The following is a 14,307-nucleotide window of genomic DNA, read 5'->3' on the forward strand; positions in this document are numbered from 1 at the left end:
ATGCTGCAAAAGATCTCTCCCTCCACTCTCTACCCAGGCAGATTGATACATAACCAGGTGAACTCTGAATACAAATCAGATCACCTTTGGTAACAATCTGCTTTCTACAAACAAGCCAAGCTATCTTCTATGAGTAGGTTAAGAAAGCCTTCTTGTGAAGTTACCTGAAATGGCCATGCTCTAAACTACTCTAACTTTACTAGTTTATTTCTATAAAAGGAATAAAACATTAAATGGAAGGAAAAGTCAGTCTCGTGTTATTTTTCAGCTTAACACGCAGCTACAGTCTGTCAGAAAGCTAGCTATTTCAGCCTTCAGAATCCCACATCTTCACTGCCTGTAGTTTTATGTAACATGAATTCAAAGAGGGGTACATACTTTTTACTTGCAAATTAATTTACTTAGAAATTAATAATCAAGGTAGCACCATACCTGCCACAATGGCTTTCTCTCTCTCCAGGGAATTCTTTGCAGTTGAGCTTTCTTCATCAGTGGTTGGATTTCTGAACAGTATCTCTGGACACAGCTTAAATTCAAGTATCTCCTGTTTGCACGATTTGTCGACTTCTGAGACAGAAGCATCTCTTTTCACATCTGGGCTGTTCTGTGACACTTTGGCCTTACGATGCCAGACAGGTCTGACAGGTGACGTCTCCAATTTTGTCAAATAGATGCGTTCGTGTGCCATACGTTTAAATGCAACTCTGTTCAGGTAGTGTTTTTTCGGTTCCTTTTGAAGATGCAATTTTAATCTGTTATTTCTTCTATTTAAGTACAGCAGGTTTTTATCAGGAAACATTTTCTCAGAGCACTTGTCTTTGTTTTGACCATCGAGACGTCTCTCTTTATTAGAAAAGTAGTTTTTGGAGATGGTGGAAGACTGAGCTCTTTTTCTCTGTAGTTTAAGCACAGAGCGATCTGCTAATGAACTCTTCGGTTTCCGGCCATTTTCTCCATTCAATTTTTTAGCTTTGTCAGTATTTATCATGCAATTATGTGAAAGCTGCTTGGAATTCTTTGCTTCAGATTGATTCAGTCTTTCCTCTTCCACCTTTGTTTTCTTAACATCTCTCTTCCCAATCATATTTTCCTTCCTCTTCCGTTTGTACAACTGCTCCTGTGAAGAATGAACTTTCATAGATTTAGGCTGAGGATATTTGTGGTTTCTTGATTTTAAGTCTACAGTGCCCAGATTTGGGAACTTTATAGCATCAGCACAATAACTATTCAGCTTTTTGTATTCTAATTCTGCTGATAAATTGGCTTTCTCTTTGATGTTAGTTTCTACATCTTGCCCAAGTATCTCCTTTTGTTTCCTACAGTTCTGTTCTTCAGCTGAGTTCTCTTCACAGGTTTTAATTTTTTGTCCTTGATTGACTTTAGCGGGCTTCATTTCAACAGTTCCTGACTTTGTAAATTTGTCAATGTCTGTTTTGGATTTGATGGCCAAACCTGTTTTGGTTTTATCTTTTGAACAGCACTCCCTTTTGAAAACTCTCCTTTTCATTTTGGATAACTTTGTCACCTTGTCTGCATCTGTATGACCAGCTTTCTCCGACAACTCTTCTGAGACTGTCTGATGTTCTTTTTTGTCAGAATGAAATTCTTTGCCCAACAATGGGGTTCCTCTGTCGACTTGCAGCTCTTCCTTCCAGCTGCTCCTTTTAGATTTATCAGCATCCTGGTTTTCAGAGGAATTAAGTGGTCCTTTTTTTCCCTGTTGTGTTGTAAGCGGTTTGTATTCATTATTCACCTTTAGCCTAGCATCTTTGTTCATTACAGAGGTGTATTTGCAACTGTCTTTTTCATTTTTGCTAACACTGTTTGGATTTTTTTCAGAAATTGGCAGGTTTTCCACTGCACAGTTGTTCTTCATTACAGCGTCAGATTTACCATTGTTTTCTTGTATCTCTGCCGAGCTCGTATTTTCAGTTTTTGAAAGTTGATCGTTAGTTTCCTCTGAACCAGACATTCCAAATTCACAGGGCATTCCACATGCTCCAGATAAACAACACATTAAAGAACAATCTTTATTTCTTTTTTTTCTGGGGTTAGAGGCTTGTTGTAGTTTTTTTTTCTGCTCGCATAGACTCTGGCTAGGCTGAATACTGCCTTCAAGGTTCTCCCCCTCAGCTGAAGCCTTTTCTGACTGTTGACTCCCTACTCTCTTGCTGTCACCAGAGGAACAGTGGCTGTGTTCAGGCAGCAGTTCTTGCATCTGATCAGAGCTTAACACTACAATTTTTATCTGATCTACTGGGTCCTTCAAATGAGAATTCTTGTCACAAATTTGACTCTCTTTTTGAGGTTGATTCTCCATCCGCTCAGCCACAGAATCATTTTGTACTGCTTCTTTTGTTAGCACATCCGCATTTTCAATGCCATATGGAAACTCTTTCACTAGTTCAGACAGCTGATCACTTAGACATTTAATAGGTTCTGCTCCAAAAAGGTTAATCTCTTTTTCTGTGCTATATTTACCAGACATGCAGTTTTCTTTACTGTTGTCTCTTGGAACAGTGGAAGTATTTCTTGCAGCAGTTACGCCAATCAAGAGATCTAGTGAATTTTGAGCTAACTCCTGGTTTATACTAGCAAGAATTTCCAAGTCATTTTCAGGATGCTTGAAAGATGCATTGAATGACATTTTTTGTTCTGAGGCAGAAATTGTTTTAAGAGGATTGCCACTGCTTTCTTTCTCCCACTGACTAGTTGTGATACCATCCAAAATTTTACCTGCTTCACTCGTGCAGCTTGGTGATTCTACCAACATCTTTTGCAGTAAGCTGTCTCTTTGGGGAGTGATATTGCTCAGCTCATTTTTATCCAAGTCCAGACGTTGCTCCATTTGCCTTGGGTCAGATGCATTTCCTTCTGATGAGGTACCATTTAATGCCTGTGTCTCAGGGACTGACCTGAACATACTTGCTATTTGTGGATTATAAGATGTATCACCTTCAACAAGAGAACATACACTAGAAATACAAAACATACGTTCTTCCAACACAGCTGTGGCTGTATCTCCTGTCTCTAACACACCTTGCTTGTTATTATGGTCTCTTATACCTTCTTGAAAGGTTTGACTAGAAGAATTTATGCCCAATGCAGGAGAAGGCTTGTTTTGTAATCCAAGCTGCAGATTTTCTCTAGCGTTTTGTGCCGATTGACTAACTTTCCTTTGGTTTTCATCACATGAATCACTTGCACTCACACTGTTTTTTACTATTCTGTTTCTATCAGTTAATTTGGTCTGTTGCAATTGTGAGTCCACTTTCTGTACCAGAACACAATCGCTGGGTGACAACCGAACAGCTTCTATTGTTCCTTTACTGGTATTTACCACACTTAAACCGTTTTTCCCCTCTTCTTGCAAGCTACATGTGCTTCCTGAATCAATCACTGGGTAGATTTTACCTGCAGACGTTGGACATTTGTCTACCTGCTCACTCTGTGTTTTCTGTTCAGAAAGTACCAAAGGAGAGACAACTGCAACTTGAAGTTCAAAATTTTTTATCAAATTGCAATTCAATGTATCAAGTTTTTGTCCTACAGAAGCAGTTGTTACAGGCAAAACTGCTTCGTCTGTACTAACCTGAACATTATTTTGTTCTCCATTTTTTGTGTTTTGGCTGTAAGGTGAAATCTGATTTGCTGTGGAGGTTTCATTTGACTGGGTATTTTGCACACTTACAGGTTCTGATGGATGCTTTCTCCACAAGCCCAGGCACGCAGTTAGCTCTTCCACAGAATAACCATAGTTGCTTTGTTTAAAAGACGTATTTTCGGTAAATGGTGTTTTTTTCTGAGCTACATCACTCTGGAATTTAGTTTCACCAGATTTAGTTGTTTCTGGTACAGGACAGTTTGTGTGAACCATAAATGCCTGCTCACCTTTCAAACTTTCTACATTCTCCTCACTAGTGTCTTTTACCATGCTTCCACCCGAGACAGGTATATCTACCAGCGGTTTTTCACTACACAGGAGGCTAGTTAGTATTTTATCAGCAGTAGCACCAGCTGTCTTCTCTTTCAGTACATTTGTGCTGCTCAATACGAACTGAAGAAATGATGAGTTCTTGGGGTTGGCTGGCGCATTCTTTGATGCAATTTTAATAGAGCTATTATCCACTCGATTAAAACATGAAGCATTGTTCAAGGATGTCACAGTTTTTTGAGAAGAGGCCAAGGCATCTGCATTGCTTTGTTCTGAGATGGGGGTGGGCTCAGTATTATTTAATTGAGCTGGGAGTTTGCTCTGAGAGAGAACAGGAGCAGAGCTTGATGAATGGCTTCCCTGCTCCACCTGAGGGTTACTTTGAGTCACCTCTAATCCTCTGTTATCAGCATTGGCTATGTTTTTGTCATTTCTTTCTTCAGGTGAAGAGTTAAGTATTTGACTCTCTGTCCTGGCTGTTTCAGATGGCGAAGGCAGTACATTTTGGTTGGGCACCCAATGCCCATTAGCAAGACTACTTTGATAACTTGGAAGAGGTGAGGGAGTACTTTTGTCATGTCCTGAAGCTGCTAAGAGTTTTCTTCTATAGTTATGCATCCTTTCAAGCAGGATACACTTTTTTTTAATAGTGAGCAGCCTTTGAGCTTCCCAAGCTAGTGTGTCCTTTGTAATTGGTCTTCCATCTGCTGCTGCTGAAGAAATTTGAGAATTAACAGGTCCATTCATTAAATTACTAGTCTGGCTTTCCTGAACTGAAGCAGAATCCCTCAGTGGCTTTGAAGCAGCCATCGAAGAAAGAGTTTCCATTTCTTGCACGATATCATACAGTTCTTTGGGAATACCAGAGGATGGCACAGACGTTTCATTAAAAGGCTGATTTGCTGTCACATTTCCACTTGAATTACAGGCATTCCTAACCGATTGACTGACTTCTCCAGATTGCTGTTTCTGACAGTGCTGCTGAACACTGTTAAAACCAGAGGCAGTTTTTGGATCTGATAGGTGCCTCTGTTGGCTAAGAGTGTATCCATTAGGCACATTTTGAACTGCCTGTGGTACACCTATTGAAGGTTGTGCTGCAGCTCTCGAATCACAGTTGGCAGGCAAGAAAGATGGTGCAGAACATCCGCTAGGAGCTTCTGATCCCACCTGACTTGGCCGATACTGTAGCAGCTGTACGTTTGCTGCAGTATTATGATTCACCGAGTGTGAAACTTTAAATTGAGGGTTGGGATGATATAGTTGGTTTTGGACATGTTGCCCAGATGTACCAAGAGACACAGAATTATTCTGGGAATTAATGTTACTTTGATATAATATTGTAGTTCTCATAGAATTCTGCTGCTGTATTTGTGGCTGCACAGTGTAACTGTTTGTGGTGACATACTGATGTTCCCAAAGTACATTCCTCACATTATTTCCAGTGTTCATTTGAGAAGATGGGGGAGGTAACTTTCTATGGGAATAAGTGCAGGCATTAGAGTTTGGCCAAGAAGTCTGAGTGATCTCTGTCCGCAAACGCGATGTCTGATTGGGAGGCTTTGGAGCTATTGGCAGGCAAGACGGTGGACGTCTATCAACTAAGTATTTTGAGACAAAAAAATCGTTACCAGTTACAGATGCTCCTGGTAAGGCCTGATCTGAAGTTTTGAATCCTTCAGCATTTACAATAGGGAAGGCAACGGTGCTAGTTGGCAGATATGCCATTTGGTTATTGCCAGCATAAGTGCATGAATTTTTAGAGGAATAGGCATTTGTCTGAGGAAAAGTATGTGCATTAGAGAACAATTGATTGTAACATGCTTCTTCACTTTGCAGGTTCTTCTTTGCATCAGCATTCTGCGGTGGTCTTACATTCCAGTCCATCTTTTCTTGATTTCTTCAGCCAAAAACCGAAACGCTAAAAAAAATAAAATCAAACCTAAATCTTTTGATCAAAACTGATGTCACTTACCACAAAGTGATTTAGAATGCATTATGAACAGAACCGTGGAACTTAAATTGCTAGGTAGAAAAGCAACTCCATTAGCAGATCCCATGGACATTGATGTTGTCAATGTCAAGTTGCATAAATTATTTCCCAGAACACAGTTAAGGTACAAAAAGACAGAGCAGCAATTAACAAATCTATTGACTGTCTAATGAATAACAAAATCCTCACATTATTTTGCTAATTCTATCATCACCCAACTTTTAAATTTAACAATAGATTGCTATATTTACCTTCTCATCCAAAAAGCAATGGAAGAAACCCAATGTATTTGTATAACATGCTTAAGCAATGCTTAAGAGCCGAGCATAAGAAGCAACTACAGAACATAACAAATATCAGAGTTTTCATGTAGGACGACTGGACTTCAATTATACCTTCAAATACAATAAAAGAAAGGAAAATGAATTTGGGTTCAGTAAAGTTCTCTCATAATGGGGCCCACTTGTTTTTATTTTATACGTCATTTGCTCTTCCCTGACACTGTGGGCCCTTACTAATTTTTGAGAAACACAAGTCTGTGACTGTAGTTAACAGCACATGTAGCTACAAGCAAACCACCCCTAATGTTTGGTAGCACTAACTTACTCAGCATGAAGATGACATCATCACCTCTGCTACTGCAGTAAGCGCACCTCCAGGAGGTAAAAAGTCACAAATCTCCAACTCTTTGTGTGTTATATTCCAGAATTCACATTGATTACCAACAAGCCAAACTGGGTGAGCACGTTACTGCTGAATAACCTCTGGAAAGTTGTTAGAGACAACACCTTCAAATCAAACACTATTTCAGTCTTCAAAAATGGAAAATGCAAAAAACCCATGACAACCTACAAGCACGAATGGTGTTTGCATCTCAGTAAGTTCCTTTCAGTATGGTCAAACCCACCTAGAACAGAACAAACACCCCACTTTTAAAGATAGAGCTATCTTCCTTCACTCTCCCTCTTGCTTTCTCTGCTCTTAAAGGACACCAATAACAAAAGAAAACAGGAAACAGTCACAGATGAAATTAATAAAAAACATCAACAACAGTATTAAGGCAATACTTACAGTGATGCAGGAATCTTAGATGAGAAAACAGGCTTTTGCATCCAAGCTAAAGATTTCAGACTGCTAACGTTATACTGGGAATTTCCTGAAAAATAATCAGGGGACAGTCATGTCCTTTAATTAGATAACTACTGAAGAAATTTAAGACATTTATACATTCCAGAAACACGATTGAGATATGAAAACAAGATGCCAACTAGTAGTAATTGTAAAATCCTTGCTAAACAGAGGAGAACCTTTGACTATATGCAGCACACAACTTAGCCAGGAGTAAAATCCAATTCTTGTCACTGTCAAGACCATAAAAGTGAGGAGTACAACATTAGTTCATTATCATTATTAGCTGGATTAAGAAAACTAAGTTTGCAACTGTGATCATGACCTTAAAATACAACAAAATATGCTACTTTAAAAAGTGATATTTGGCAGAAAGCGCTTGTATTAGGAAGAACATTTGAGAAGATCACTATCAGTACAAGACTCCAAAAGACAGAGAAGACTACTCCTCACACATGCCTGCTTCTTTCTCATCTTGACCACAAGACTCAGAAACCATCAGCAACTACTACACATGCAACTGCCAATTCTTCATTGATTGCGCATATAAAGGGAATGGAGAGATACCCCCACTGAATGCAGGAGTAACAGCACAGGTCTTTAACAAATCTACCACATGACTAAAACACCTACACCTAGACTTCTCTATCAGATAGTTTTAGGCACATCTCTGGCCTCTGTCTTATGTAACGTCCCTGAACCACTCTCACATTCACCTCACAGAGAGATCTGAGGGGAATTTGGGCCATGTATATAGAGACCAGTAAGTTCAACTGTTATGGGTTTCTATGTACTTTTCCCTTCAAAAAAAAAATTCAAACAGTGGAAAGCTACATTTCCTTCCTTTTCTAACAGCCTTAATCTACACAAATCATCTAAAATTCATTTCTCATAGGAAAGATCTCAATTTTCATTGGCAATGGTTGTTACTGATTACTTCTTAGGGGCCCTCCTCTAGGAAAATACATACAGAGGAAAATAAATGAAGCCTAAAACACAGAAAAAATTGTTATAGGCTTTTGATCTATTGCATTGGGTAAGACATTCCAGCAAAGATTTAATAGTTTATTCACTGAACACTGTAATTTAAAAGTCTGTACACCTGCACACTGGAGCCAGAAAACACAGGGAGAGTATGAGACTCAGCAATGTTGTGCAGGACTCACAAGAGGCAAACCAAGATCACAGTAACAGTTGACTCCTAAGGGTATAGAAAGCACACCGCAAACCAGTTCACTGTCACCAGTCAAGAAGATAGAAGGACATGGAGTTAAGACTCATGAGGTTACACCCCTTATCCTACAGATTGCTGGAAGCAGAAGTTAACATAAATGCAGCAGAAGGCTGCAGAACCGTGGTGTGGTAACTACTGTGCCAAGACTGAACAGTAACTGAACAGTCAACCCTGAGCAAACATCTACCATTTCTGCAGAGAAAAGCTTGGCAGTAACCTAACTGCTAATTTAGCATTAATGTATTTAGCCTTTTGGTTAAATGGTAAATGCAACGAGGGAGCAGGTAAGACATCTGCATGATGATCATCAGGTAAACTACTCACCTCTCAATCGGTTTCTATGATTCACCAGGGAACATGAACAATCAGTTAAAATGGAGTGAGCAAATGCTGAAGGCAGCAGGTTGCTGAAACTAAAGGATATAAAAAGATAGCTCAGGAAGCGTGAGCCTAAGACCAGCAGCAGAGGATCACAACACTGAAGATCCCCACCAACTGAAAAATCAACGGTTATGGAGGCAAACATCCTTCTCCAGGCTATGTCAAGACACAAGGATAGGTGTTCCTGGAGCCCTCATCCCATGAGCATGGTCTCTTAAGGGCTAATATAAGGATCTTGTGGACCTTAAAAGGCTGGGAGAACTTACTCTAGGGTTGCTTCTATAGTCAACCCCTGAAAAATGGGCTGGATAACTATACCTGGTAAGGTCAGAATTCGAGCTTGCATTCTGTGTGTGTGCATGTGCCAAAGACTACTTTATCTGGAGGGCATCTGCCCAAAATTGATCAAGTCTAAAGGAAAGATGGTCATCAACCACTAACTGATGGTGTTGAAGAGGAATACAATCATCACCTGATTAAATAGAACTGTAGAAGTTCAAAGACGGTTTTGAAACAAAAAAAAGGATTCAACAGAAGTATAAAAGCAGCATGGAATTTTTTAACATGAGGAACTCACCTTGGAGTGGAAACACCAGTAGTCAAGGCCTGTGTGACATCCTGTCAATATCACAACGTCTACCTGTGCCAGATAGAGCATCCTCTCCATCAGATGCTGTAAAGAGCCCAGCCTGTATCCAGCTAGAAGACTAACACTGGAGGGTGCAACAAGTAGGGACTTACTTTGCATGCAACAAGCTGTGTGCATGCAAACTCATAGGACACCTCCTCACCAGCATGGGATTAGCAGGTTATAGGGAACAGTAAATACTCACAAAGCTGGAGCAACCTGCAAGAAGAGGGCTTGTACTTGTAACCCATACATTGGGGTTACATGGTGGAGAGGGATGCATGTCACAGGAGAGATTAAAACTTTCTGAGATAAAAGGAAGGTGGTTAGAAACAGTGGGTGCATCCAGAAAATGTAGATGCTTAACATTTTTAAAGTGTTGCATTTTATTATATTACCAATTTTCCTTCTGAAGATACAGTTCAGTGATTGCCAGTTAATTATATGTTCTTAATAAACTGCTTCAATCTTGAATAAACTACATTAGCAGAATAGTTCTCTACTACAGTTTGCCATAACCATACATTACTGTATTTGTGCAATTTTTTCTTGCAATTGTACACTGTAGTGCTTGGGCTATAAAAAAAAAAAAGTATCACTGTAATGCTTGCATAGTCATGGTCTCCATCCTCCACTAGGTAACACTGCATACATTTGCTCCCACTAACAGACTGACCTTAAACATGACTAGTGGGAAGAAGTAAACAATATTCACTGGGACATTAGTGACATCAGTAACCTGAAAGTATCATGAGGAAGTAACCAGCCACAGGATATAAAGGAAGGATGACAAGTAAGGAGTATTTGATCAGGTGACCCATGTAACACCGGGACCAGGAGACTAGTAATATAAATTCAGTACATCAAAGCCAGCCCTGTGTGGAAGGTCCTTTGACCACACTGGAGAAACAGCCACCAGTAGACCTCAGTGCTTTTCAACAGCATGGCAGTTTACTTCATCCAGGTCCACTGATAAGGCGAAAGCTAGCATTGTACCCTGATTTGAACTGTGGTCAGCAAAACCTCTTATTTACCAGTGTGACAGCCAACATAGGGCTGGCCTCCCCACAGTTACCTGTCAGGATAGGTCCATGGGAGCTCAACTCATCTGATATACTGCAGCAGGGCTTGCGGTAGTCTTGGCCAGCAGCCAAGGACTCATGCAGCCATTCACTCACCCCCAACCAGGAAGGGAAGGAAATTGGAAGAACAAAAAGTGAGAAAACTCAAGGGCTGACATAAAGATAGTTTAACAGGTAAGGGGAGGTTGGGGGTGGAAACAAGCAACACAAAGGAAATCACTCACCACCTCCTGCAAGTAGCATGATGCCCAGCTAGTCTCTGAGCACCAGCCACCTTGGAAGCCCAATCTCCCTTCTTCCTCCATCTGTTCTTATTGGTGAGCATGGGGTTATACTGTATGGAATATCCCCCTTCACCAACTTGGGTCACCTGTGCTGGCTGTGTCCCCTCCCAGCCTCTTGACTACTCTCACCCCACTTGCTGGGGGGGACAGAGTGGGAAAAGTAGGCCTTGGCATTGTGCAAACACTGCTCGGCAATTGCCAAAACACCAGTGAGTTGCCAACACTGTTTTAGCCACAGCTCCAAAACCCAGCTGCTGTGAAGAAAATTAACTCCATCCCACCCACACCTAGCATAGGGCTGCAAAGAGCATTGAACTGTAAAGCTCATGGCTGATACGCTTTTTGTAGAACTACTCTGTTATTAGTTTTAGAAAACAGATACTTGAATTAAGGGCTCATCTTTTTCCCTGGCATAACCACTTCCATGCTAATCAATCTACTGTCCCAGCACACCGTGACAAAATTCGGCATGCTGAAGGCATTAAAGATATCGACTGCTACGAATTGATCGTTGTGCTCCAGCACCACGGCTGGAGGTGCGACAAGCTGGTGGAGAACACAGACACCACCACTGAGGCTGTCCTCCAACAACCTCACACAAGTATAAGTAAATTGATCAGGGACATAAATAGTCAGGAAGTAGTACATGGCGTAGAAAGCAATGTGAATAAGAGTAGTTCATCTGCCTCAAGTTTGCAAGATGATAATTTAAATGTAAGGGTTAACTAATAAACATACTAATTTCCATTTAGGTGTTGAGCCTTGTCTGTTTGGCTTGCTCTGTGTTTTACCTGGCCAAAGAAGATCTGGCTTGAGCCTGAAGGTAACTGCACATGGCATCACATTCAAGCCAATACGGTGCTATGTGTTTCACTTACGTAAAGGAATTTAAGTTAAAACTGTGTTTTGGGCTCCCATTTAAAAATAAAAAAGTGGACATAAGTTTATTTATATATATGTATAAATAACTAGGAATATAAACTAAGAATAAGCACCTTCAACTCAACTGAGAGGATCTTCAGCTTAACTTTTCCGAGTTTATTCATGTAAACCGTTAACCTGAACACACAGTACAACAATGCCAAAAAGTAGTCTCTCTCTAGGCACTGCTGCACATCTTGTGCGTGTGACTAAGAGCCACACGAATAGAGAATGAAAAAATGAAACTGGTGTGAGGAAATTCGTTCAAATAGTGCTGTTGTGGTCACACCCTCTGCTGCTATCTACCCCTTGAAGAAATAAGGTTCCAAGGCACACAGTGAGGTTTACTGGGATAAGGAATTCAATTAAGTAGGTAACAATCACACCACCCTGTGACTGAGGACTATCCTGCTTTTATTCCTAATTCCATATAATTTACCTAAGAGGTATCACTCAGTTCCTGGGAAAGTATCCTCACCCGATGTCCCAAGTAAAGGACAGATCACCACAGCATGGTGTTGCGTGAACATCATGCTCTGGTGCAGAAGGCACAATTTTCTCACGGCCTGGGGACTCCCTGGTTAGACTTTTCTCCCCAACCGAATTATTCTTTCTAGTTAGAGATTGGACCAGTGTACAGAGATCTCCCGTAGGGACACCATGCAAGAATTGTCGGCGTACTCCCAGTTCTAGGGCTTTTTAATCAGGCTTAAACCTTCCATCTGATTTAGGGTTTTGAGCATGAGTTTGGACTTGGCAAACCTTTCAGGGGTGATTGGAGGATTTTTCACCAGTTAGGCTGGCCCAGCCCATTCAGCATCTGTAGTTGTCTATTTCTGGAACATATTCATTCCAGGTGGGTATGGAGTGACACTGACTCCGCCTACAATTACCCCGAACATCTCATATGAGATCTTGAGTGCTGACAAGTTTCAGCCAATCAGGAAGACCACGGATGAGAGGGGCTAATCAATCGGGGTTGATAGGGGCTGACATTGGGGATTTCCGAAGTTATTCTCTGTCATACATGGCTTGCAGACAAGCTGCTTTCCGTACTTGCGCACACAGATCAGAGTAGCCCGTCGCTCTAATCTCTAACGGCTCCCCCCTCTCTCATGGATCCATACCACCTGCCCAACAGGCTGCTCGAGCAGTTAGGGAATAATTATGATCCCCGGGCATAGTAGTTAAAAACACTTCTGGTCCCCAAGAATCTCCTGCTTCTTCCTCACTCACCATAATTCTATCTCCTCCTTCAGAAGAAACTCACCACACATACTCAACAGATGACTCTCCTGGACGCCTTGAATATTTTTCCCTTATTTTTGCCAACTCTGTTGGTGTCCACAGAACAGTACGCACAGTGGTGTGGACTTCATCGTCAACTGCAGTTTCAGTTTTAACCAGAGGTCGTAAAGGAAAGACTTGGGATTTCAAAGTGAAAGTCCCTTCTGCCTCATCTTCTTCATTATCCTCACTGTTAGACCAAAAATTACAGTCTGGGTTCCGGAATTTGGACAACACATTAACTTACGAATTTGTTGGACCTGGGCCGAAGGCTGCATTTTATCTAAGAGCCCTGTCACCTTTTCCAATAACATTTTAAGTTGGAGATTTTCACTCCTAAGTCGAGCATTCTGGTTTCCTAAACTTTCATTTTTACCCACAAGCTTATCAACTTGAGTTCTTAGTTTTTCTCCCGTCTCCTTCTGAAAAGCTTATGATGACTTCAACACCTCATTTTCCCATTTCAGAGTTGCATATTCTACAGCAGAAATCAGATTAGGAGCAGGGATTTCCCTAACTTCTTGTTGTGCACAAGATAAACAGGTGCCTGACACCGCAGAAATCACACCTTTGCCTTTTCCCACTCTGAGCTTTGGTGAAGCCCGACACTCTTCAGTATGTTCTACCACTTTCTCTTCATTCTTACAAAATTTTTGGGCCCACTCCTTCCCAGTCTGGGAAAGGGCACAATCATATTTTTGCAGCAGTTTATTCATAGCAATCCTGCCGACTACGCCAAATTTTCTGTTGCGTGAAAGGGGCAAAGCCGTTTTGGCAGAAAATAAACCCCCTTGCGTTCTAACACTCCTCACCGAGATGGGAGGCTAGGTGCGGCTGGGTTTAAATTCCGAGTGATGCCCAGTTCACCACTGCCAGTCCAGTCACGTTTAATGTATTAAACTGTTATGATCTGGATACACTAATAGTGGACTGCACCCTCAGTCTAGTCGCGCTCCTGAACTAGCACGGCCACTCTTGAGTCTTTGGTCGCATTCAGTGAGAAACCAAAATGACTAGTACTTAAACAGTGCAGTTCATTTAAGCAACAGATATATATGTTCTTATGACTGCTGGTGATAAATACACCATCTGCAAAGCAGGTGCAAATAAAAGTACTGTTAAATATACAAAATGCACGACAAAGTTATAAACAATACAGTCTGGCTATAAATGTAGGAAAGACTCTCTAGAGAGATTCCTAGGTTTCCAGAGGAAGCATTCTGTATAGTCTAAGTCTTATCCACCACAGGCGTCCCTATGGGGGGAAGAAAGGCTCAGCCCGTCGACTGGTCCTGGAAGTCATAGGCAGTCTGTGATGGAGTTGACTAGCTCACGATGGTGTCTTCCCTGATATTCCCCCTTTCTTGGGCTATTTCTATACTATTTTTTACCTTCAAGGTGGAGTTTGAGTGACTCTAGTCATAAATACTTTTAT

At 41.1% G+C, this 14,307-nt stretch overlaps 1 protein-coding gene across 11 annotated transcripts in view; it reads right to left on the minus strand.

The window, feature by feature from the left end:
• The window catches only part of RESF1 (retroelement silencing factor 1), a 48,197-nt gene that overhangs the window by 13,407 nt on the left and 20,483 nt on the right, over window positions 1-14,307 (minus strand). For 10 of the 11 annotated variants that reach the window (XR_012586536.1, XM_074583183.1, XM_074583166.1 and 7 more), the window contains 2 exons: window positions 6,999-7,083; window positions 433-5,855 (listed from right to left, as the gene is read on the minus strand). Coding sequence is in view for 10 of the 11 variants with exons in the window: in XM_074583183.1 (XP_074439284.1) it covers window positions 433-5,821 (5,389 nt within the window). In the remaining variant the exon portion in view is untranslated. Of the gene's footprint in view, window positions 1-432; window positions 5,856-6,998; window positions 7,084-8,613; window positions 8,669-14,307 lie in introns of those variants that run through there. The other variant, XM_074583199.1, reaches the window with a different exon arrangement.

The sequence above is a fragment of the Larus michahellis genome, chromosome 1 (genome assembly GCF_964199755.1).
Source record: "Larus michahellis chromosome 1, bLarMic1.1, whole genome shotgun sequence".
Classification (NCBI taxonomy): Eukaryota; Metazoa; Chordata; class Aves; order Charadriiformes; family Laridae; genus Larus; species Larus michahellis.